At 44.0% G+C, this 26,102-nt stretch overlaps 1 protein-coding gene across 6 annotated transcripts in view; it reads right to left on the bottom strand.

Moving 5' to 3' along the window:
- Window positions 1-1,575: 1,575 nt before the first annotated feature.
- Window positions 1,576-26,102, bottom strand: part of CAMTA1 (calmodulin binding transcription activator 1) — an 851,919-nt gene continuing 827,392 nt past the window's right edge. For all 6 annotated transcript variants that reach the window (XM_042949355.1, XM_042949357.1, XM_042949361.1 and 3 more), the window contains 6 exons: window positions 22,619-22,806; window positions 21,900-22,146; window positions 20,998-21,069; window positions 17,553-17,746; window positions 16,700-16,774; window positions 1,576-4,897 (listed from right to left, as the gene is read on the bottom strand). In XM_042949355.1, the coding sequence (XP_042805289.1) occupies window positions 4,834-4,897; window positions 16,700-16,774; window positions 17,553-17,746; window positions 20,998-21,069; window positions 21,900-22,146; window positions 22,619-22,806 (840 nt within the window). In that variant the 3' untranslated portion in view covers window positions 1,576-4,833. The remainder of the gene's footprint in view (window positions 4,898-16,699; window positions 16,775-17,552; window positions 17,747-20,997; window positions 21,070-21,899; window positions 22,147-22,618; window positions 22,807-26,102) is intronic.

The following is a 26,102-nucleotide window of genomic DNA, read 5'->3' as shown; positions in this document are numbered from 1 at the left end:
CGCTGGGCTCTGTCGCGCTGCAAGCTCTCTGCCCGCCGCCAACCTTGTGACGCCGCAGGACGCTGAAAGGGACTGTGTAGGTGAATAAGAGCCGTGGCGTGGTACGTTATTTTGGGCCCGGGTACGTTATTCTTTGGCCTTGACAGTCCTGGGGGTTGACTGCGCGCTTCTGCGTGACGTCTCCCGTTAACCCAGTGGTCCTGGAGACACCACGCTTCCCCCCGAAGATTTGTTAACATGAGACAGGGAGTCCGTTTGGGGTATTTATCATGGGCGTTGATTGGGTTAGACTCCTTTCTCCGTGTTCATTTGTGACTCAAATATTTATTTGTCACCGCACAGACCATGACGGGAGCCTGGGCATCAGGCACTGTTTAGTGTCTACGTTTCTGTATTCCCCGGGCCCTGGCAGAGAAGGTCCTCAGCTTTTGATAGGCTGCAGGTGGAGAGTTACTCTGCAATGAACTTAAAGCGGTTATTGAAAATATTCCTACCAACGTAGACGACGCCTCCCTTAAACAAACAAAACTCTGAAAAACACTGCCAGGTCGCCTGGAGATCGGATGAGAAAGGAAAAATAAAACACTGAAATACTGAACTGTCTTTTCTGTCAGTGTAATAATTTGAAAAGGGAAATGTTAATGTGTATTAGGATAAAGAAGAGTGTCCCAGGGGAGGTGCGATTTGAGTTGGGTAAGTAGCTGAGAAGAGAATTCCCAGGCAAGGGATGAACAAACATGAACAACGACAACCGTGGAAATGGAAATGGTTTGCACAGGTTTGCACCAACCAACAGAAGGGGCAGGTTGGGTCACAGGTGAAATAAGACAATAAGACAGTGAGGATAAACAAGAAAGGAAAATGTCGTTTAAATGCGGTTGGGTCTAGAAACCACTGGGGCCTGGGAGAGCTGGGAGATAACCCTGCAGACGTGGTCTGGCAGGAGCACCGCAATGGACTCCGTGGGAGAGGGACTACCAGGGAGACAAGGTGACACTCTGCAGTGAAAGGGAAGGAGAGGATGACAGAATTCTCAGAAAAGAAGACAGATAGTAGTAGTCAGTTGGAAAATGCCTTTTGAAAACCAGAGGATTTTAGCTGCAGAGGTGAATTTAAATTGGTGTCTTTATGTGTCAGGTAACCAGTATGCCAGTTGAGAGGCACCTGAGAAAACAGTTGGAAAGCAAGGGTTCTAGGGACGGTGGCTTACAGTGAAGTTTTTCTTTCAGGGACACCTGGGTGGCTCAGTCGGTTAAATGTCCTACTCGATTTCAGCTCAGGTCAGGATCTCATGGTTCGGGAGTTCGAGCCCCACATCGGGCTCTATGCGGACAGTGTGGAGCCTGCTTGGGATTCTTTGTCTCCCTCTCTCTCTGCCCTTACCCCACTCGTGCTCTCCCTCTCTAAATAAATAAATATTAATTTTTTTTTCTTTTTCACGGACATGTCCCAAACTATGTAATAGTCGATGCCACAACACTGTCTCTAGATCTAAGGAAACACGTGAAAAATGTATGGTTTGAAACATACTGGGTCACCCTGGGTCTCAATAGCAGGTAAAGTTAAAGCAAAGCACACACATAGTATGGGGAAATTTTCTTCATTTTTAATTTACAGCAGAAAGAATATAAAGCATTCAGAAAACATTTTCCATATTTTAAGGGCAATTCAAAACATTTTGCATGGTTTCCAGCAGCTGAGTTCTTCAACAGATCCATTGATTCAATGATGCTTTACATGCACAATTACAAAAATAAAACTTACAAAAAAGAAGACATCTAGACTAGTTTTACATGCAAGTCTCAGGGACCCCCCATTGGGCGCCAACTACTGTGTGGAACTGCCATAAGCGACCCGTGCAGCCAGAGAGGGGTTCGAGTTATTGTCTTTATTTCGTTCACACAGTACAGCTGATTTCAAATGGGTAACAAGAATAGCAATTAAATCTTCAGGAGACAGAATAAGATTAGCTATTAATTTTATAATGAAATCCTACTCCTGGCACTTGGGAATTCAGATTATCCAAGAAAGCTGCGCTTACCTATCATCTTATATTCAAAATTAAGATTCACAACCAAGAAAAAGCGGTCAGAAATGCTTCGTTTCAGTGGAAGTGCATTTGTACCTCACCCAGGATTCACAGTTGTACTGGTAGGCTACACTGGTAGGTTTTGAACCTACTTCCTATCCCCTCCAGAAGAACCCTCCTAATTCTATGTAAGTCCTTATCTTCCAGAAGTTTCTAACTTACTCAGCTAATAATGTAGCATGGGAGACATTAAAAAAAAAAAATAAATGAATACATAAATGTGAGGATTCAAGCAAATCCACTGAGGTCATTACTCTTGTCGAAAGATCACTTATTTGTACCATAAGAAATGGAATAAACCGATCTCAATTCAGTACTAACATAGGATATTCTGAAAGAGCTGGCTTTCACCTTCTGTTTCCATTCATGAATACAATTGCGTGTTTGTAAATTACTCAGTGTCCTCCTGTAGATCAAATCGTGTAAAATAATAGGTATCTGGGGGTTGGGGGGGGGGGTGTGTGTGCAACAGCTGCAACATAACCCACACATTTAAAAACAAAATGGAGCCAGGTCAGTTTACAAATGTACAGGTGGCTACTAGTTGTGGGGCTGAAACCGTTGTCAAAGCTGATCACAAGCGGTAAGACATATACTTTACAGTAATCCGAGGTTGGCAGTGAAAGGAAGTAATTAAAAAACAAGTACAATTATAGAAAAGGCACCAAGAGCACTGACCCCAGTTTTTACCACAATCTGTTTGTTTCTATCTTCCTTCTAAAGACGCCAGTTTAAAAGCTTATTTGTGAATATTTTTAGGCTTCACAACAAGCCTTGAGTTTTAACGTACAGTTGGCAGCCAGAACCAAGAAGAAGAAGAAGAAAAAAACCAAAACTATTTAATCTCAGCTTTACACCAACTGATCCTGAAACTTAACCTGGGAGTTTTAAACTGGCATCAGCAAATGCGAACTTTATTCTCTCAATTTAACGTTAGTAGTTTAATTTTTAAAAGCATCAGATTTCTTTGGCTCCTCATTATATAGAAAGAGTAATAGACCATGACAACCTTACAAGACCAGTTTGCCTCTTTTAAAGTTTTAGTCTTTTTTTGTGTGTGCAATTTTTGTTACATTTTCTGATTTCCAGCAGGAGATATGAAAACGCGAGACATTTTTCAACCTTTCGTACTATTTCTTTTGTCAGGTTTTGATCGTTCTAAGTGTTCTTTGTTGGAGTGAGTGGATGGTGTTAAGCTATATACGGATTCATCTTATGATTATCTGTTTAGCGAAAGTAACTTAATTTTCTTAAGCAATATTAGCATTCACATTACTTGGCACCATTGGCAAAAAAATTTTAAATTAAATAAAATAAACTCCTGGTAGCCAAAATTAAATGTAAACATATCCTTTTTTTTTTTTTTTAAGTAATGTTACTCTGCCTTTTATCCTAAGTCTAAATACAGTAGCTCTTTTTTTTTCCAGTTTAGTCATGCTTTAGCAAAATGTTCTTCTAAAGAACATTTAAAATAAAGTACTCTTATAGTGAAATAAAGTTTTTTTTTGTTTCATTTTACAGACCATAGCCACTAATGCTTTGCTTTTGTTCATTTCTTTTTTCTTGATTTCATGCACATATCTCTTTGTTTTAATATATACAATATATACAAACAATACATCCACATTTTTCTCGCTCATTCAGACAAAACTATACAAATAATTTTATCTCGCCATGTTATCGACCTTTGTGAATAAAATATTTAGCAATTAATATAATCCCTTTCAAATATTTTCTCGCTTTCCGTTTCTACCTTCTATATATACACAGAAACTGCTCAGTTTGGATGAGATTATAGCCAAAAATATGGAATTTACTGGCCAGAACGCAGCACCACACTGATCTTTTAGGTGGCAAATGTCCAGGCAAGGTTTATGATTCCTTAGAATGACTACAGTTTCCAAGGTTACTAAGAAAAGCTACATGCTGTACCAATTCTCTAAGTAAATCTCATTGCACATGAAAGTAAGGCCCACAAATGAAAGTGCTGAGCATGACAAAAGGGACGAGATGGTCACTACACTCGCAGGTTCCTGGGAGGTGGTGGGGACAAGAAAATAAAGTTAAACTCTGTGAGCTGTTTCTCATTAATTCCCATGCATTCCCCGTTTACCACACACCCGCCCCTCTGCAAATTTCCACAAGACATTAAAAACCTGCAGATTTCAAAAGTTGCATTAAGTGTGCTGTAGAGATTAAAACAAACACGGATTCAAAGAAAATAAAACCAGTGAAGGAAACGCGAACACACGGACCCAATGAAGATTTGTATGGTCTAAGCCCTCCACTGAGAGTCAATCCCAAAGATTCAGCTTCTTGGAAGTAACTGACAGGTGCAGGAGCAGCATTCTCTTTTGTTGCTAGCGCATCCCCACCTTTGCTTATCTATATTTTTGGTATAAATATTTGTACAGTTCCACACGATGTTTGAATACAGCCCTATATGAGAAGGAAACCGGCTGCTTCCTAAGGAAAGGAAGCCTCTTTCGATTCCTCGTGGTGTCTTGTTTTTCCCATGATCCAACAGAAGATTGAGTTCCAAGATGTCTTGCTGATCAAATGAAAAGTTGTCCATGAAAGTGCAAATGCAATGACCAACACATTCCTGTTAAAATCCTGCAGCTGATCTCCCCAAAACTGCAGAGGGATTGTGTGCGTGTGTGTGCGTGTGTGCGTGCGTGTGTGTGTCGTAGTTTTGCATGTCTCTGCTAAAAACAGAAATGAAAACAGTCTGAAAAGCAATGTCACATTGCTAAGGGATGCTGCTGTATGTCTTCAAGTTCCTTGGCCTTTCTCAACTCTTTCACTCTGGAAGAGAAACAGAACAGAACACCAGGTGATAGCTGTTTAGTGAAACTGTGGCCAAACGGAGGGAAGGGCATTACCGATCCCTCTGAAGCAAAAACAAAAAAAAACAAACCAAAAAAAAAAACCCCAAAAAACAAAACAAAAAACAACAACAACAACAACAACAAAAAACCAAGACAAAAACCCTTTGGAGGACTGATGGCAAAAGAAACTCCTGCTAAACTGCTGGGGGAGATATTCAAGGAGGAAGACACGGCCCTTCCTGAAACTGCTCAGTATCAAGTGCTCTCAACACAAAGCAAAACTGAAGTTGGCTGCATTCAGTCCCGTGTGACAGGAACGTGCTCAATCTTAGAAAGGGTTGACTCTTCACATAGCTTTCTTCGAAGCCTGTTGGGACCATCAGTGACGCCCTGCAATTAATTCCACATGAGGCAAGTTAGGGAAACTGCACACGCCTCTACTTAGCTTCGGATACACCCAGGGACTGAACCGCTTTGCTCACAGACTCCAGATTGTTGGAGATCTTGAAGCCGACCTTGCACCTGCACAGCCGGGCTACTGCGCTTACGTATCGTGGAGTCTTTCTGATTTTCGTTAATTCCTTACCTTCCTCCCATTCCACACCGTAACTTTAAAAGATGCTCAGGTCACTTCCCCCAGTGCTCCCAGATGGACAGCAACAGCTCCCAGATGCATACCAGTAAGGTACTCTGTTCTATTTATCAAACGTGTTGCAGTCAACAAATTTCAATGAAATGGTTATCAACAGTCATGGAAAGTCCGCATCAGATTAGTTGTTTGCCGTGGGGTTTGAATACGACCCCCCGATGTGGATGGGGTGCCGGGAAGCAGGTTGTAAGTTGGAGGGTTATTTGTTTCATTGAAAAAGAATTCAGATCTTGCCTTAAGAGCAAAAAGATCCAACGCCAAGTGTGATTTCGGGGTCTACTAGTAAAGTCAGCATGTGCTGTATATGGCACCCAGCTGGCAGCTCTACGTAACGTACCACATCATAACCTGTGTTTCCCAAAAATGGGGGCGGGAGAAGGAGTTTAGCCGAACAGAAGCGGCCGTTTCTCAGGATGCGTATGCCCTATGTCTCAGCAGCACGACAAGGAAAAGTCTGATTGGCTGTCGCTCATATGGGCCTCTATCTACAGAGGGAATTCCCAAACGCACTTTTCTGATTCTCTAAGAATAAAGCGTCTCCTATTAAGTGATACCAGTGTGTTTACATTCTATTTTAAAACGAATGCCAGTTTACTTTCTAAATAGATTCTTGTTAACACTCGGGGGAGAAAACATTTTGAAAACAAGTAGTGAGTTACTGCTGTATCGCACAGGCTCGGACTCAGTGGCCTGCACGCACGCTATTACAGCAATTTAAGAAAACAGGATATTTACCACCTCCAAGCAGAATCGTTTCTGAATATTCTGCCAAGTTGATGCAATCTCTTCAGAGAGAAGTTGCTCTCTCTCAGAAAAAAAGCTTTATTACCATCATCATTAATACTAAAAAGAATTACCATGTTCGGAAACCTGATTTGTCTGATATATTTACTAAATACACCAGGTCCAGCTTGATCAAACGGTCTCTTCAGAACGGTCAACTTTCTTTCTTAACAGGCACGTTTAGAACGCATTGCTGTGTTCCTAACTGGATCTCGGTATCAGTTTTCAATTTTATAATTAAATATACCACGGATTATTAAATTTTAGGGTAATTTGGATCATATCACAGTACAGAAGTGTGCATCATCATAGGTCCCTAATTTTGGACATGCATACTTGATAAAGAAATGGCTTTTTAAAAATTGAAACATGCCGTGTCGTGTGTTCAATTTTTAAACATGCAGTATCTATACTAACAGCCCTTTGGCTGGAAAAATGCCAGGCATGCACTGATGCCCCCTTTGCTCCGGGCATGCAAAGTGTCTGTACTTGTGCAGACCTAGTGGCTGAGTCACCGCGAAGTGTGCGTGCTGCTTCACATGCGACATCTTGTTTCTGCACTAGTACAGAACTCATTCACAAATATGCAACAGTGACTCCATCACTGATGAGCTTTCTAGAATCTGAAGAATTCCGAACTCAAAATCTGACAGCATAAACACAGATATCCATCCACAGTTCTTCTAGAGTGAAGACGAACGCTATAAAAATATCACGTTCATCACTGAGAGAAAAAGGAGGGTGAACTATAAACCAGAAACGTTTTCTACAGTCTCATACCGAAGAAGCTGTAATCAGCTGGTCATGGGGCCTGTACCTTAAACGTTTTTCTTTTCATTATAATGGTCACGTTTGTTTTTGTAGGTTTTTGGTTTTTTTTTGTAATTTCTCTTGAAATTAACGAAAGAGTCTACTAAATTCCCATAAGGTTTTAAGGTCACCATGTAAATGCTCTGCTATGAAGTGGCGGTAGCCTCGCGCGGCTCTGGGTGAAGGAGAGATACACGTCCATACACACAGAGGTGACGATGATCATCTGTGCTGGAAAAAGGAGACGCCCCAATCTCAAGATACGTCTTCTAGGCTTGCATCGCTTCTGAGCTACAGTGGAGAGCTCAGTTCTTAGTTCCATGATGAAGGTTTTACAGAACGTTAGCATTATAAATGATACCAGAATGGCTTCAACGGCATAGGCTTTTTTTTTTTTTTTTTTTTTTTTACAGAAAGTCGCTCAAGGAGGATTTAGGGAAAGAGGAAGAGAGGCCTTCTGTTTCAACAGCTGTACAGGCTACTTAGTATTTGTTACCTTGTTTAGGCCTCCAGACACATCACCATCATCTCCAGTTTGTAAATGCAGAACCTGAGATTTTTACACCAATGAAGCGACCTGCCCCAGACAATACAGGTAACAAGCAGGGATTTGGGCCCAGGCCTGTCTGCCTTTCGCCTCCCCACCCTGCTGCCTCCGATATACCTCAGGACAACAAAACAATTAAAAAAACGATTACTGGGGGCGCCTGGGTGGCTCAGTCGGTTAAGCGTCCGACTCGGTTTTGGCTCAGGTAGGTCATGGTCTCAAGGTTCGGTTCATGGGATCGAGCTTCTTGCCGGGTTCCATGCTGACAGTGTAGAGCCTGCTTGGGATTCTCTCTCTCTCTCTCTCTCTCTCTCTCTCTCTCTCTTTCCTCCTCCTCCCCTGCTGGTGCTCTCTCTCAAAATAAATAAATCAACAAAAAGAACAACAATTACTGTATTGGTTTCTCCAAAGGCCTCTGGAAACATCTCCATGGTGCGAGACGAGTGTATTGTTGAAACCTGGTAACAATTCACAACTGTATTTCTAACAACTGTATTTCCTCAGCTCTGAGATGCTGTCCCTTATAAGACCTTATGTTGCTTTCATTACAGTGTTCTGCAGAACAAAATTTCCTCCGTATAAAATGTACCTACCAACTTTATAAAATAGATCTGAGAAGTGAAAGAAGTGGGAATAAGAATCAAGGAAGTGGAAGATTTTTAGCCTCCTCCAATTTCCAACTGGCAGACTGTGTGGATGTTAATTAACCTCTCAAAGTTGAGATGAAATTGAGAGACTTTCACAATCTGCCCTACTGAAGCCGTAAATCGAGTTCTAAGTCACTTGAGGGCAGATTATTAGGATGGGCTAGGGGTACCTAATTTTCTTTTTGTTTTACGTCAAACGTCAATTGGACAAAAAGTAACGTTTGAATGTTATACTGCCTCTAGAGAAACGCAAAACAATTCACTGTATCACCAAAGTAGTTTTCGAGCATTTGATACTAGAATTTTTGTTAGCCAATTCTAAAAAACCAGACGTTTCAGATCAGAGTTTCAACAGTTACAGAAATTTGGTGTTGCCTTGTCTTAGGACATGAACAGCCACTAACAGGCACATGTCAACACACATCTTAGCACGAGAGGGGTCACAATGAAAGTTTAGTCGTTAATTACCTCTGGGTTTTTCTCCTTGCTTATTTGTATTTCCAAAATGTGCTACAAGGAGTGTACTTCTTTCATAATAATTATTTCTGCTCATCATTCTCCAGGTTGAAAAAAAAGTTTATGTTTTCCTATCCATCCGTTATGACTACATCCCACCATCCGTTATGGCTAGCAATATTGTACTCGCATGACACAAAAAACCAAGTGAAAAATTCAGTGGAGAAAGAAACTGATTCTATAGTCCAAAACCAACATCAATTGTTTGAACTGGTGTCACTGGCATTACCTGTGTTTTAAGCCTATTTTTTTGGCACACAAACTTGGTAAATGTGGGCCGGGTTTGTTTGAAGTTGGAATTACGTTGGAAAATCCAGTGGTCGTATTTGCGGAACTTAGAATACAGACAGGCGTTCCATCAACTCTCGTTGCGTTGTACGTGCTGTCCCAACTCAGCTACTGGTTACTGAGGCTTTGGTTCTCTAAAGGAATTACACCTGCTGCATTCATTCAGGGCCAAGAAACAGCCTAACCTGAGGATGTCCTGGTCACCTAAAAACAAACCCCGTATACAGTGTGTATGCTTGCTTCTGAATTCCACTGCACAGAAGACAGGCAAAGCAGTCTTCCTTGGGGCTCTGAAGACCATTGACCCGGGGCAGAAACCACAGCTTCTGTGGCTACGAGGCTGTCGCGGCCGCAAGGAGAGCCGCCGGGAGCACATTTCTGAGCTGCGCGCGTCAGTCCAGTCGGTACCTCGGGAAAGGGCCCTCCAGGGACTGGCTGGGAGGGGAGGCAATCAGGGCAGCGCGACTTTCCCCTGCAGCCATTCCGCTATGAAAATGGAAGACAACCCCGGGATTTGCCCAAGCGTTCTAGGCTGAAGATAATCCCCACTTTGGGGTATTGCTGCGGTCTCAACGACAACAACAACAAAAAAAAAAAAAAAAAAAGAAAGAAAGAAAGAAAGAAGGAAAGAAAAAAAAGAAACGAGAAAACATAAAAACGAATGTTGCATTCTAATGTACTGAAGTGATGTAGGAAAGCAACAGCACTGAAAGCCAGCAGAAGCCCACACAGGGTTTATTTCCATCAGACGTCCAATGAGAATTCACGAATAAATGAGGTAGGCCTGCTTCCGAAACTTGTAGCAAACAATGGCTCCATGGGTAAAGCATAAGGCAAAGCCGCTTCATTACATCTACTTGGTAACGCTCAGCCAGAGAAATGTTTCATGAGTCAGTGGATTTCAGCAGATATATTCTTGCAATGCTGGACGTCAAAAATATACAGGGCAGCCAGATGCGGCTTTCTGATTAGTTACCTGTTGCTCTGAGAGCTGCAATAGCTTGTGGGGAATTTAGGAAAAGAGAGATCTTGCCATTTTCCAGAAATCTCATTTGGATTGCAAAACAAAAAAGACAGAGAGGCCCAATAAGAATGACACAGAGCATGTTGTCTGCAATTTAACACACACCACTGTGTGCCAAAAATATTCATTTCCTAAAAGAGGCAAGTAAGACAAAATTACTTTGGATATTTGAATTACATCCATGATGACACATCCCACACATTCATTTCCTACTCCTCACCAAGTGTATCAGGCCACCTGGGAATTACACCTCGTGTCAAATTTAACTAAAGTGTGATGGCACCGTTGTTGACCTAGAGCACCGTCCACTCTTCTCAATCAAGCAACATACTTTTGGGCATCGTTAGAGAACTGTCCCTCGGATTAAAGTATATACAACAGAACACGAAGTATGAACGGAACCCGCAGAACTTGACAACGACCCCCTGAAGGTGTCTCACAGGACTGCTGTCCAGAGTCAGTGCTGAAATCGCTACTTACCAAGAAAACTGGCAGCATCTGGTAAAGTTCAGTGTTTAGAAAACCAGTTGTCAGAGAGAAAATCTGTTGCTTAAACATTTGTCACCAGAAAGAGTTACCTCTTCTTCCCCCCAATTAGGGTTCTTTTATGCCAGGAGGATAGCTTCACCCACCTTTACTGAACACGGGGACTAGGCCAACAACTTCCAAAAATAGGTTATTTGAAAACCAGAATTCCCGCTGTTTCTGATAATACCTGTAGTGACTGTTACAGGTCATAATGCCCCGTCACAGAAATAACATCTCAGGGGAAAAAAGGATTTGTCCAGGAATCACTCTTCAGAGAATAGTCTCTCTAATCTATGAGAACACTTCCTGATACCCACAAAACCCCAAATATCTTGAAGAGGGAAGTGGGAAAACCATTTTCTAACTGGAGAAAGAGGCATTGTCCTCTTTAGTCTCAATACCCGGAGGATGAATCTGTCACGTAATTCAGTTATTTGTTATTTTTTTACGTATGAGGTATCTTGGGTTTCTGCTAGGACACTACATTACATCCTGGTCAATTTAATCGGAACCCAGCCGGAGAGTCAGGTTTTCAGTACGTGCCCTTCAAAAACCTCTTCAACCTCAGCAATCCTCATTGTTTGGAAAGTAGTATACAACACCTAAGTTAACTCAGAGAAATAATTAAGATTGCCGATTTAAATATCTCTCTGTGCACAACAAAAGTTTTCTCCTAAAAGGGAAGTAGTTGTGCCCAAGACAAATCAAATCCCTAGGAAAAGCTGGAGAATTTGGAAACTCCACTTTAAGAGCCTGGATGAATTAGGGGCTAAGCCTGGAGGGAAGGCTGCATGAAGACACGAGGACTCTCGGCCGAGAGCACCGGGGGGCTTTTTCTTAGCCAACCCCAAGCGAAGATTGGTGTACTGTGCCTTAATTCCGATGACTGACCTCGTCTGCCTTTCTACATACCCTTCCGCTTCACCCATTGAGGACGTGCGGCTGAATGGTGTTTGACAAACCGCGCCACAAAATTGAGTTCAAGTTATCAAATATCATCTTTTGATGCAGAAAGCTTAAATGTCTTAAGTATGGTATGTACATTAATTAAAAAAAAGTATGCTAAGTCGTTTGACACAAATTCCACCAGTAAGAACTCCCCTCAGAGAATGCCCTCCCTCCCCACGAGTCATTTCAGCTTGGGGACTGTTGGAGGAAGTGCCACTGTGGGACGTCTCTGCTCTGGTCTCTTGACCGAACCAAGAGGGGTCGAGATCTTACCGGTAACTAGACAAAGCCACAGATAAGCTAGCCCTCCATCCACACAGGGAGAGAGACAGGACCATACTAGAAGGAATCTGAGCTTCTCAGCTGCTCTCTCTCAAAGTCCCTGAAGCCCGGGAGGCACAGGGGTGTCAGGAAATTCCAACTTTCCGTGCCTGAGGAGGAGTTTTAGGAGCCTGTGTTGATGGATGCAGCAGGTGCTAAAGAAGTTATGGTAGGGACTCTCACATTGAAAAGCACCTTTGGAAAACGTTCTCTTAAAAACGATCACTGACGTACCAGAAGCTAACAAGCTTCCGAAGTGCGTAGGCAACCACTTTTGCCAAATGTTGGCTCCTTGCAGGGATCGTGTTAATTGCACGTCACATGCAAGATACTACAACTGTTTTGTTAAACTGAGTCTTAGGGCCTGCATTTGCTCTTTTGCGGGGTTTTTTTTTTTTTAAGTGGAAACAAATATTGTTTATGTATGCAGAGAGTGAAAGGGAATGGAAAGAGAAAGAAGTGGGGATTTTTGTCCCCTTTTTTAAATTTCAAACACAGACATCTCTGAGCCAGTTCTACCACATGGGACAACTGTGAACAGCTGCTTAATTCTCAAGAGGACTAGCTAGTAAATTTACAGACCAGCGGAACTGCTTTATTCTGTTTTACATACATTTTCTTTCAGTGACTGCCCATGGTTTTAACCATGTGAGACTTTAAATCTGATATAGGGGTTGGGTCTTATTTTAGGAAGAACTTATAAAAACTCAATTCTCCTATCAGAATAAGTCAGCAAACTGCAGTCCAGGGGCCACATCTAGCCCAATGAATATCTGTGTAAATAAAGTTTTATTGGAATACAGCCATAACCGTTCATTTATATATTACCTACTGTTGTTCGCATGCTGCAATGGCAGAGCTGAATAGGTGTGACAGAGACTGTGTGGCCCACAAAGCCTAAGATATTTACTATCTTTTGAAAGCCTTTTAAGAAGAAGTTAGATGATCTTTGACTTAAAATACAATGAATAAATACCAGCATCGACATAAAGGCACTTAGATGAAAAATACTAGCTTCAGAAACATTAGTTTTAGAATTTTTGAATTATAATCTCTTCTCAGAAATCTTACAAATGACTCAAGTCGGGGTTAAAAAGGGAGGGTGTCGAATGGAGTGGAGTTGATGGGTGGGGGCTCCCCTGCTCCCCTGTTATTTGCTTAAGGGCATCTTCTCTTAAGTCCATCGGATAAAAGGTGTCAAATTAATCTACATTCGAATCTGCTTTGGGTGAATTATATCCCTGTCTTTTAAATCAATTTCCTGACACTAAATCCTTTCCTCTACCTTCACGCATGTGGCAGTCGCCTCTGACAGAGACTTCTGCCCCTTGTGTATACCTACAAACCAGCATCATAGTCTAAAACCTCAAGGACACCAACAGTGTCCATCGGCTACCCTACCTCTTCATCATCATTTCTTTAAAATACAAATTCTATTGGAATGTCCACTCTTAACTGCTATATAAAATATGCAGATTTAACACACCTTCCACCCCATCGTCTTTATTCAGCATTGCCATTAAATTCTGGAAGTCGGGTTTGCTCGCTCTTTAATAATGAATGCGCTGCATTGGTTCTGAAAGGGCAGCTTCATGTGCTGACTTACCTCATGGCACCAGGGAAAGGGAGATTTACAAAACGAAACTACAGGAACAGGGTGATGGGGGAAATAGTAACTCTAAACAAGAAATCGATTTGTTAAAAAAAAAAAAAAAAAAAAGCCAGTATCACCTGGTGAGCTTTTTTGCTTTAGAAATTTGGACACAGCGGTAGTTGAGAGAATTGCATTGTGGCCAATGATCTGAGTCACAAATAACCACCTGCTTGACGTTTTCTTCCAGTGCAGCCTTGTTCCAACTCCACCGAGTTCTAAGCATGCCCTGTGGCGGCTTCAGAAGGGCCTCCCTCTCGCTTACTCATGCATTTGTACATCTGCTGTATGTGACTGTTTTTCATGTTGTATAAAGTAGCAGTGTTAGTAATTAGGGTTAGTTTTCATTTTGTCTTATTTCATTCAAAATGGATGTGAAACTTACTGGCATACCTAGGCTGCAGCCCCATGCAAGCAAGCAAAAAGCAAAATATTGAAAATGGAAGATAAAGGTAAACACTGGCTAGCAGGCAGCTAAACTCACCCTTTTGTACAGCCTATGGTCCACCAGGGGGCTTTAGACAGTAAAACAACACCAAAGAGCTATTAGCACGTGAGGGTCACAACAGAAACCTTATACACAGCTTTATTTCAACAACAAAAAAAGAGTAAAAAGTGGTTCCCCCTTTTTTTTTTTTGGAAAGAAAGAAAAGGAGAGTGGTGATGGGGTATGTGAAATGAGCAGGTAGAAAATTCACCAATTCATCGTGAGGTCTAAAAATGTTGGCGTCACATGACTTGGCAAAATTCTTAAGAGACAGGACCCTTATTGATTCCTGAAGCCATTACCTACCTACCTTTTCTGAGAGGGTGTTATATGAGGTTTTCTATTTTAATACTTCGCAGGGACAAGGCACATGACAGTTTCTCTTAAAATAAGACTCAATACCCCAGCGTGGAAAGAGGGTTACGTTCATCTGAGGGAAAACATGAGCTTTCAGTTCTACCGATTTTCAGGATACAGGGATGGGAAGAGAATACAGTCGGTATGCAAAAGTTATTAAAATTTGCCTGCTCATTTTTTTCTAACGTCTAAACCATTATGGGGCAAGTCAGGAAAAGAGCCACTAGGGGTCTTTATTTTATCCCAAAGAATGAATAGGAATTCCAAGTCCACAATCTGATGTTCTCCTCGCAACAAACCTTCTTGCCACCCTCAGGAGGTTATTACTAGTTAAAACACGAACTTAAGAAAGGTGAAATCTTCATGAAATTCTTCTCAACTAGCTTATAAAGAGAGAGCTTTGAAAACAAGAATAAGAGTGTTCCTTTGTTCAGCTTACTCTGGGAGCCGGCCTTTTAGGCACGGATGTTTTGCCTAACTGTCTTAACCTCTCAACTCACCCAACGTAGACATAGGGCATGGCTTTGGACGAGAAAAACAGAGAAGGAGCAGGGGACTTGATGTGAGTTTGCTCATAATGACCAAGGTCGCATTACCCGCACGTATTTTCAAAGTTTGAGGCAAAGACTAGGAGAAACAAGGAAAATTCAACTTGCAAACATTTTGGCTCCAAAGAAGAGCCCCGTAAAGCTAATTTCCTTGAAAAGAAAATCTGTTGTGAGAGTGTTAACCACAGTCTCAGCAGGGCTGGGGTAGACAAACTGGAGGGGACGAAGGAAGGAGGGAGTGCGAGCACAGGTGAGCACGTCCAGAAAAGGGCGGAGGGAAGTCCCTGATCATGTCGACCAAACAAAGAGAATCTCACGTTGCCAAAGGTACGGCCCAGGGGGGAGAGAAGAGAGACCGACCTCAGCAGGGATTCTAGAACTAACGTAATTATGTCACAGGCGCTTCATGTTTTGATACGCATTTCCTAACAAGACTTCCCATTTGAGTATCGATACGGGTATCTCATCGGCCAGCTGGTCACGGGGAAGGAGACCCCAGTTGCTGCAGGGTAGAGGGCAGATGGGCTGCGGAGGTCTAGTAAGTGTGCACCAGCCTCTTTCCAATAGCATCGCAGCTAGAGAATGCCAAATACAGCCTAAAGGATGTTCTCTTTAAAATTTTTATTACGATTAACGTGTGGCTCTGAGCACACTTCCTCTCAACATGCTGGAAAAGAATTCTTTTGTTAACAGAAGGAAAAGCGCAGATGGCCGTTGACCCCTATTAAGTCTCCAAGTCGCAAACGTTCTCGAAGTTGGCAAGTTTTAGGAGTAAGAAAAACTGAAGTGAAAGGAACCGTCTGAGGAATCGAACTGAACCTAGACGCTCGGGGTTTTGGTGCAGTGAAAGAAGAAGAGGCAAGAAGACACTAGAGAGCTAGTTTCTGGCTGGAGATCACAGCTCCTGATGCACAGGGAAGCGACAAAACCACACAGGGTCACCGAAACGCAGCCCCGAAGGCCACCGTCACAGATGTCAGCCCAGAACCCTAACCTCATCAGGAAAACAAAATAATCTCCCCGGCTGTCCCCAAATCTAAGGAAAGAGCCTGCTGTCCACAAAGGAACCTCAGATTTGAAGGAACAAAGAGGAACCCCTCTAGCTGGTCTGGTGGGAAGCCGCCCTTGTCTCGGGGGGGCCCGTTTTCCCCCGATGGAAAACGCACGTCTCCGCGCAGATGGCTTCCCTCGGCTGCACAGCAGGGGGCGCCCGCGACGTGGCAGAAAGTCTCCGTGGGAAACCCTGCCCGGAGTCGGTGGTTTTCTACCCCTTCCCTGAGGACAGGAACTCTGTTCGTTCTCTGGACACAAGCTGGCACAGGAGGGGCTCGGAGTGGAAAGCACGCTGCAGGGTGGCGTACAAGTAAGAGGTTGAAGAGAAAACAGGCAGCAACAGCCAGTCCCACTAGGCCGTCCTCACACCCAAACTGAGACAGGAGACCCGGCAGGAATCTCCGCCGCTCAACATTACAACGTGCCGTGAGGCAGTTCCGGTGCTCCCGGTGCAGCAACTCGGTCCCTACTTAGAGACTGGCTCTCCTACTGCAACTTGGGACGTTTACTCTGATGAATTTCGGGGAACTGGCTTTACGCAGGAGTTCATGAGTGGTTAGGAGGGTCAGGGTCGTTTCATTGCTCTCGATGAGTAAACCGTCTAGATGAGGCTTAATGTTACCTGTGGCGGCAGCGGCGTAGAAACCTCATTATTTTTCGAGCAGCTTGGTCCTGCTTTTTGGTTAGCAAACTGCTCCTGAAAAAGCCGGAACATCACTGTCACGGGAAGGGTACCGCCAGGCTTAAGGCGCAAAAGCTGAAAACGGGTGAGCGGGGACAGAGGACGTGGCGAACCCGACCGCACCCGCAGTACGGCCTTCGGCACACGGGGTGCGGGCGTCGCCGGCAGAGAAGGGGGGAGGCCGCGGATGGCACTCCGGCCGGCCGTAAGGGGTGGGGGTGGGGGGGGCGGGGAGCAGGGCCGAGATGGAAAATGCGGTGACACCGGGCTGTTCTCTCATGAGTCTTCATGAGCTCATTTTGTGGAAGAAGACCTTCCGGCACTAGACAGGCTTAGTTTAGCGGCTGGTTTGCCCGAGTCTGCTACTCTTCCGGGCTGTTGGGTTCTGAACTTCCATCGGCAGATTTTACTGTGCTCCGTCTTCATTACTCTAAGACGGACTATAGCTCACCTCTAGCTAGCCTCCCCAGGTCTCCCCTGCAGCGACGCCACACTTTGGGTGGGGGGCGCCCCTCTCCTGAGTAGGAAACTTCGGGCCTGCCAAATTCCCATCCAAGCATCACGATAACTGGGTGGGGGTGGGGGCGGGGTGGAGAGAGGGGCTAAAGAGATACAAAGGTCGGTGAACGGCTCCGGTACCGCTACGTAGAGTCACAGCATCTAGAATGGCCCTTAAAGAAAGTCACTGCAACGCGCGCGTTCGGCCCCCGACGTCCAGGCAGGGCCGTTCTTTGGGCGACGCCAAAAGCTTCTCTTCCCCAGACAGCTTTCCCTCCACGAAATCTCAACCCACCTGAGTTTCTGTTGTACAATTACAGCTGTTCGGCGAGCCTGCCGTCTTTTGCCACATTTCTTATAACTCCGGTAATACTTCTGGATCAGCACAGCGGCACGCCGGCTCTGCTGAAATTTCTTTTGTTCGTAGTAACTTCGGAATTTACTCTGGATTAGGATGGCAGCCTGTGTCATCTTTTTATAAAGTGCATACTGCAGGGAGACAAGAATAAGCAGGAGAGTAACAGTAGCCACCGAGTCTGTGTGTCCTTTGGGTTTGCTGGGGAAGGGACAGCAGGAAAATGCTTTGACCCTTTACTGTGATTATTACTATTACTATCACTATTATCATTGTTATTATTGCTATTCTCTGGTTTGGGTTCAATTATGAAGGACGCAAACTAGGAACCTCTTCACCTACCTTTCCCAAATGCAAAATATTAGTTTAAGGGTTGCCTTCAGACAACACGTTGCTTCAAATGTGCTTTTCCCCCCCAGTATCAAATATTTTGCCCTGCTTGGAAACACATTTGATAGCAATACACTTAGACATTTAGGAATAAGGAGAACACATTTAGAAAGTATAATTCACATGCTTAAGATTAACATCTACTGTCCCATTTTAAGAGAACCTTTTTTACGCATCCCAATCACCACCATACACACGCCCACTTGGAGCGGTCAGCCTCCGATTACTGACTATCGTTCCATACGACACATGTCTGAGTTGCAAGGTCCCAAATACAAGGCTTATCATGAAACGCTGACACCTTTAATACATTTAACCTGCAAGAGATTAACACTCATAGGACCGACACAGGGGTAATGCCATGGAACCTGGAAAAGTGTCACGGAACCAGGGACTTCCCCAGAAGCCAGGAGCAGTGACCCTCCGCCCAGCCGGCTGCAGAACTACACACAGGAGAAGGAGTTCTCTTCCATTTCGGTCTCTAGGCACTAAAAACCCAGAGCTCTCCATACTTCAAAAATGCGATGTTCGAACTTCTAATGAGACATAGAAGAGGAGGGCTCTGGGGTCAAGAAGTCACAAGGAAGCACTTTGCTTACAAGAAGGCAACTTACCATCCTGGGGGAAAATACTCTTGAGAAAAATCCCTGTGCCTGAGGACATCCCTGCCTGTATGAGCTGGACTGAGGGCAGGGAACAGACTGACCTCTCAAGAATGTTCAAGACACAGGACCCTTGTGCAAGAATCCTCTCAGGTCTTGTCTGACCTGCCTTCCATTTTCATTTGCCCCCAAATCTCCTAAGACAAGAACGCTGCATGCTGCAGGGCTCCTATGGCCTTCGTCCACTCGGCCTGTGCATACTGCACATGCAGAAATTACTGGAACCCAGGGAAGCACGCTGGGCAGCAGGGTGGTGCATTTTGGGGCTCGTGGGGCTCACGGTAATTGGCTCGGATGGATTCTCTAGACGGACGTGGCCAAGAAAGTGTCCAATGACTGTTAATGCCAAAACGCACTGCAACGGAATAGCCACATGGTCCCCAGAGATGCACCGTACTTCAGCGGCCTGGCAAGGGGAGTATGCCTATTTCAAGACCCTGCCGTCTTAATGGCCCCTTCTTATCGCTGGTGATGGGTGTGGCGTTTGTGACTCTGGTGAAATGGTTTGTGAGAGGGACTTGGGTGTCATTACCTTCAAGGCTATCCATGTCAGCTTGGGGAGAAACAGAAAATACAAGATTAATGTTAGACTGCTGAATAGAATGAAATAATAAACCAGAACTAATAAAACTCCCAACCGGAAAAAAAAAAAAAAAAAAAAAGAAAAAAGAAAAAGGCAATCTGGCTATCTTAATGCCTTCTGTCTTCCAAAATATTTGTCTTCTACTTGCCAGTATTTCAAAAAATATTGCCTTCTGTCTTCCTGGTTGTAGACAATACTTCTTTGGGAGAGTTTTTTGCTTGTTTGGTTTGGTTTTTGTTTTGTTTTTAACTTATTTTTGAAAAAGAGAGGGCGTGAGCAGGGGAGGGGCAGAGAGAGAGGAAGACACAGAATCTGAAGCGGGTTCCAGGCTCCGAGCTGTCAGCACAGAGCCCGACGCAGGGCTCGAGCCCACGAACCGTGAGATCGTGACCTGAGCCGAAGTCGGATGCTCAACCGACTGAGCCACCCAGGCGCCCCTGGGAGGGCGTTTTAAAAAACAAAAACAGAACTCATGTTTGGAATAAACACCTGTTTTAATCACAGACCTGACACGTGGATTCTGTGTGGCATCTGTTCTAATGTGAGCATGGCTCCCTGCTGCAGAGCTCCAGGTACTGTGGTGTCAGCGTTTACACAATAAACCTTCATTTTCTGGGATCATGAACTCAATTGGCTATAAGTCGAGGACTCCTCCCAGCCCACCCCCTTTCACTAATCCTAGAGAAACTCAAGAAAATGGCAACCCATATCAGAAATCAAAGTGAACCCTGGATCGTAGCAAGAGAACATAGTACCACACTTCCACTTCTCAGCATTCACTATTCCTTACATAAGCATTTAAAACCTCCGTATGGCATAGTCTCATAGAAGGTTCTAGAACCTACTGACAGGCCTGAACTTTATCCTATGGACCAGTCAAAACTGAATTAGGCAAGTTTGTATGGTTTCCAACCACCCAGGTGGTTAGGAAAGTCTGATATTTACTTAGTTTCTCTGAGCCTCAGCTTCTTTGTTGAAAAATAGAAATAAAGTTATTTACTTCCAATCATTGTAGAGAGCACACGTGATGGGATGATGTGCCCAAAAGATCTCGTACATCCTAGGGGCCCCGTACACATTAGTTAGTTCCCTTTCCCAAGGGATGGCAGTTAGGTAAGCTTACAGGTTGTTCTGGAAACAGCAACCCTGTGTAAAGAACACTTAGAAATTCTTCCTGCACGTCTTAACTGAGGAATGCGAAAGCAGTTTAAGATGTTCTGAGCTTCTTCAGAATTTTACAAGTCTTCGTGTGAAAACGGATGGGAGGAAGTGTAAAAGAAAAGTGGCTGGACAGTATATAATTTATACAACTCAAGGTCAAAGATAACTGCCACCGTTCACCTTCTCTGACCACCACATCAAACTCCCTAGTGGAGTTAATGGCTACGGAGGCTGTAGGCAAAATTACTAGAACACAGATCCTCCCTTCAGATGCAGATAACTTCCTTTGTGCCAGATCAGCATCTCAGCTGGGTGATCATACCGGAAGGCCAACCATATGAACAAAAATTACCCTGTGGGATAAGTTTAACTGCAAATGTTTTTTGGGGGTAGTTTTTTCCTTCCCCCTCTGGAATATTTTCCTTTGTTTTTTGTTTTGTTTTGTTTTTTTAGTCAACATAATTCAAAGTTGGTCTTTGAATCGGGCACTGGACATAGTACTCTTAGGCCAAACCACATGCTAACATCCTCAGGGGCCTGTTGTTTGGACAAGGCGCACTTCCCACTGTGACCCAAAGCCGTGGTTTACCTGTTTGTATTTCCTGTAACAACGCTGAATGACGGCAGCAGCCACTTCTTGCTGTTCTCGCAAGGGTCGGCCCTTAAGGGTAAAGTGAAGCAAAACCACGATTTAGTGTAAGAAATTTCAACTTTTTTAAGACTTACATAGAACTGTTAGTCACATGTAACCTTCTCCGAGACCCCAGGTTTACCAAAATACAGTGATAATCAGTTAGAAGCACAAATCAGGAAAAAAATGAATTTACAGAATAGATCTCCCATTCCTGCTTCTAAATAGAACTATAATAGTTGGATGTTAGGAGGCCTAAAAGTCTTCATTTGCCAGGTATTTAACGAGTCAGGTATTGTACTATTTGTCCTTATGCGCTCTGCCAGATCTCCGTCATCGTTCCTAACCTAACCCGGGCTGCTCTACTGTGGGATCGATGATGATTGGCTTTTAACACCTATTCAGGGTGGTCAAAGGCTCCTTTGAGAATATGGAAGGCCACGGACCCTGTCCCACCAAAAATGCACACACACAAGCTTCACCATAAAATTTTAGGAGTTCACGGGCCACCTACGGTCAGTCCCAGGCCTCCATCCAGTTAGAAATCCCTGCTTTGGGTCATAAATTCCTTGTGGTGGAGGTGTCAACTTACTCAATGTTAACTAAAGGATAAATATCCATTATCACTGCCAAGAATAAACTGAGATGCTGACATTGCACTACTGATCGGTTTTATTTCACTGAGGCTTCTGAAAATTATTAATAATTTCCTGTGACATAGTAAGTCCAAATAACAATTCTATAGAATATATAGTGGGAGAAAAAAATGGCATCAGGTTTTAGTTTGGATGATTCTGACTTTCGTCTATTCTCCCCCACCTTACGAAACGTCACAACATCAGAGCGCTCTTCTACTCTACCTTGTATTTCCGGAAAGCGGTCTGGACAAGCCTGGCAGCTTCATAGAGTTCTCTCTGCTCATGATCAGACAGAGTCAGCTGAGCAAATTCATTCTCAACCTTCTCACTGGTAGACGCGCTCAGGAATTCAGACCAATCTGCTGCTGAGGGGAGGCTGGGTTTCTCGAAAGCTATTTCACTGACTGGGGAGCCGACAGGGCTCAAGCTGGTATTAGAAGAAGGGGTTAGAGGCTCGTTATACGCACTTCTGAAACAAGAGGAGACACAAGGGAGAGAGACTGGTGACTGATCTGCATGACCCATTACATACTGAGTAAAGAGACAAGAGCCACTGCGCACCAGCAAGAATATGCCTTCCTTCAGCGCAGCGAGTTGCTAAACATCCTCTGTACTTGTAACTGTCCTTCAGTGAGTGAGTTCCTACCGAGTACCTGCTACGAGTTTAGCACGATGCTAAATACTAAGCCCACTGAAGACATTTTCCTGCCCTTGACGAAACTTCAATTGAACTGGGGGGAGAGAAACATCGTGGGACATGATCTCACATGCACAAGGGGAGAGAAGTCACGGAAGAGGTGGGGAAGAGGGACCTGAAAGTTTCCTTCCTTCCATCGGGAGGTCTCGTATCACACAGCATTCATCAGACTGAATGAGCCTCCCATGCCCTTCTCTGAGCCCGGGAGTTCACGCTGGTCAGTGGCCCGCGGACTTCCACGGACCTGATCTGGGCAGTGCTTGGCAGACGATCGACATCGGCCAGGTAACTGGCCAGCCAGCTCATGGTACTGCTGATGGTGGCAGTGTCTGTTCTTTCCAAAGCCGAGGGCTCCGTGGGCACAAAACTCTCCTGCTTGATTCGATCAGGCGTGGCTTCGATGATATGCTCTGCCAAGGTCATCATGTTTACCTGGAATCCGGAAGTCACAGAAACACTCATGTTAAAAGAGAACCGCAGACGTTATCCAGCAACCCCCCCCCCCCCCCGCCGACCCTGCCCACCCATGGGAAGAGAAACGAAGGGAGGGCGGGCCTCCACCTCCATCCGCTGGACCCCGGTATCACTGTAAGGTTTTACACAACTCACCCAAGTGTGCGGACGCCTGATTCTCTCCAAATCATAGTTTGGCCTGAAACCTTTAGTCAAATCTTAGGGGACTTCTGCCTTGTGCCTACTCTCCGCTCGCATCTAGGATCAACCACTTAATGGAACTGTCCCTGGGTACATGTTATCGTGGTGACTCTATGGGTAACCTAAAGGATGCCCCCTCCGCCCCCCCCCCCCCCAGCAAGGCCTTGCCTAGAGACCCCCAGTCCTCTAGAGGGCAGCGCCGAGCCAACCCGAGGGGACAGTTCATGGCTGACCTAAGCCAGTTAGATGATCCTCTGCTTGATTTCCCACCTTCCTGTGAACGGAAGGGAGGACATGGGACCCGCTTCTGGACAACGAGCCTCTCCAGACATCTGCTGCGGGGCTTGGGGCAAAGCTTCTGCTTTCCTGATGAACAGTATCAACACCCTGGGCTCGTCCCCTCCTCTTCCTGCCTTGACTACAGACAAGCTCCAGCACCCACGTCGTAACCGTGAAACAACACGCGCCAGGAGGAATTTCGCCAAAAAGGACAGAGCGCTCGGGGGAAAATCTCGGTCCCTGATGGCGTCACCGAGCAAATGAACCTGTGCATTTCTTGTCATGTGAGAAAAATAAATCATTAGGCTGCTGATACTCGCACCCCAAATACATTCCTAATAGATACAATTAGGGCTCCTCACTGAGAGTCTGCGCTGCCACGTATCTGATCAGACTCGGAGATATGGCCTTGTTTTTAAAAATTTCCTTGCACGTCTCTTGAAAATGGAAATTGAAGACAGCCGTTTAAGGTTTTAAGCGATTTTAAGGTGTTCTCCAGGGACCCATACAAAGGTGATAAAATGCTTATCTGACAACCTGAATGAACCTCAAAATCAGTACGCTAAGTGCAAGAAGCCACACACCGAAGCCTGCATATTTTATGATGCCATTGACATGAGATTTCCAGAAAAAGCAAAGCTCTGGGGATAGAAATCAGATCAATGGTTGCTTGGGGCTGGGAGGGGAGCAGAGGTGACCGCCAATGGGCACGGGAAACTTTCTGGGTGTGACGGAGGTACTCTACATGGGGCCGGATTCGCCACACAGGGCACTTAGAGGGGGCGGATTTTATGGGATGTTGAGTTAAAAACGTGGGTAATTTCCCAAGTTTTCAATAAACAAGAATAATTCTTGTGATAGGAATAAAAATGAAAAACTATCACTGCCTTTCCTTTCCTTCCATGTTGGCCTTTCATTTGCGACTTGAGCACCAGAAGTCCTACCTTGATTCGTTTTCCGTGAAAGTATTCGAGTATTTTATTACGAGCAAAGTGGAATTTCTGGAGACTCAAAGTTATAACTTTACATGTAGTCACCGCCCCCAACAATCCTTCATTTTATAAACACCTATCAGTGTAAGAACATCTTAGCATCACCACGACTGCCATGCTCTGGGATGCCACATGGCACGTTTTTTTTTTTATCGTGAGGGCTGCAAAAAGCAAGGAAACTTAAATAACTTTAAGCAAAATAATAACGTGCTAAGCAGCGGGACCCAAAAAGTCATGTCATCCAATTCCACATTTCTCGTACTGTGGTCAAAGATAGCCTTTAAATGCGCAGCTTTGGGTTTTTGCTCAAATTCTCGCTGTGGTCTAGCGTATGAGCCATTTTACAAATGTGTCTGGGATATGTAAAAAGAACAATTATATATACACATATATATGTTTGCTATGTTTATTAATTACATACATCTGCATAATTACATGCAAGCATATCCTGCATGAAATCTATCATATATATTAAATCTATGTATGAAAGCCAGCTTTCTAATTGTGTAGTTCCGTGTTTTTACATCATTTCTGTATCTACTTAATCTGGCACATTCTGAGGCAAAGGTCAGTGGCACCTTAGGATTACGGGTAGGCTTCCACATGTCTTTGTATTTATTGGTTTTTGCTTTAACATCTAGAAGCTGTGTGCTTAGTTACACAGCAGTCCACCACCATAAGGGTTTTATCTTCTCCAACAAAAGGTACCTCCATACTGTGGACCTTGAATTGTGCTTTGTGTCTTTTTTCCTTTTGTACTCATTTGTTTTTTATATCTTTGTCAGTGGCTTCTGGGCTTTATGGCTTTGTTTTCATGATCTTCCTGTGTGATTTCATTGTAGTTCTGTCTTTTACAAACAGCATACAGTAGAGTATATTCTGCCGCCTTCTTTTTTTTTTTTAACCCAAACTGAGAATCTTTTAATAGAATTGTCAGTTGGCAAAGTGAGGAATGAATCGCGTTTGAAAATACTCCTGTAATTTTATGTTTTCTGCTTATTTCTGTTGTTGCAGTTTTTCCTGAACTTTTCCCCAAGTGGGTCACACTTTCCTTTTTTCCCCCCTTCCAATAACTTAGAAATTCTGTCACTTGTTTTTATGCAGTCTAGCTGATGTTAGGAAGCTGACGTTCCTGACAAGCGAATTTCAGCCTCCACTTACCTATCAATGACACGAGTGGAACGAAATCTGTGATCCTCCCTAAACAAGACAGCTGCTACAACACCCTTCACCCCACCTCTCTGGTGTTGTTAAAATAATCAGAGTATTAGTTATAGGTTAGTTTTAAAATATGACTCTTCCTCTATGTAAAGAATCCCTTCTTAACAAGTGCCTTGTACACACAGTCACGTTATCGCTAAGTACTCAGACTGATCAGTTTTAACTGGTTTTATTTTTCAGTCCTCCGTGAACTCCGCCTTGCCATTTCTTGAATTACTTCATTATTTTTCAATGGTATTTTTTCATTTGGTCGGAATACTTCTTGAGGCTGTTGCTTTTTCGTAGATACATGCTCTTGATTTAGCGGAATATCATTCTCTCAAGACTCAGTGAAAATGTAAAGTAGAATTTCTCGGGTTATTTTGTATTTCCTGCATCAATTCTGTTTTAGCAAAGGCCAGCTGCCACAAGGAGCTCTGGTACCCAAAGGCTATTAAACTTAAGTTCATTAAAATGATGTAAAATCAGAAATCCAGCTCCTGAGTCACACCAGCTACGTTTTCAGCACTAGGTACCAAACCGGCCAGGGGCTGCTGTAACGGGACATACAGACACAGAACGTTTCATTACCGCAGAAAGTTC

This window comes from Panthera leo, chromosome C1 (genome assembly GCF_018350215.1).
Source record: "Panthera leo isolate Ple1 chromosome C1, P.leo_Ple1_pat1.1, whole genome shotgun sequence".
Classification (NCBI taxonomy): Eukaryota; Metazoa; Chordata; class Mammalia; order Carnivora; family Felidae; genus Panthera; species Panthera leo.
This window is presented reverse-complemented; position numbering and strand designations above follow the sequence as displayed.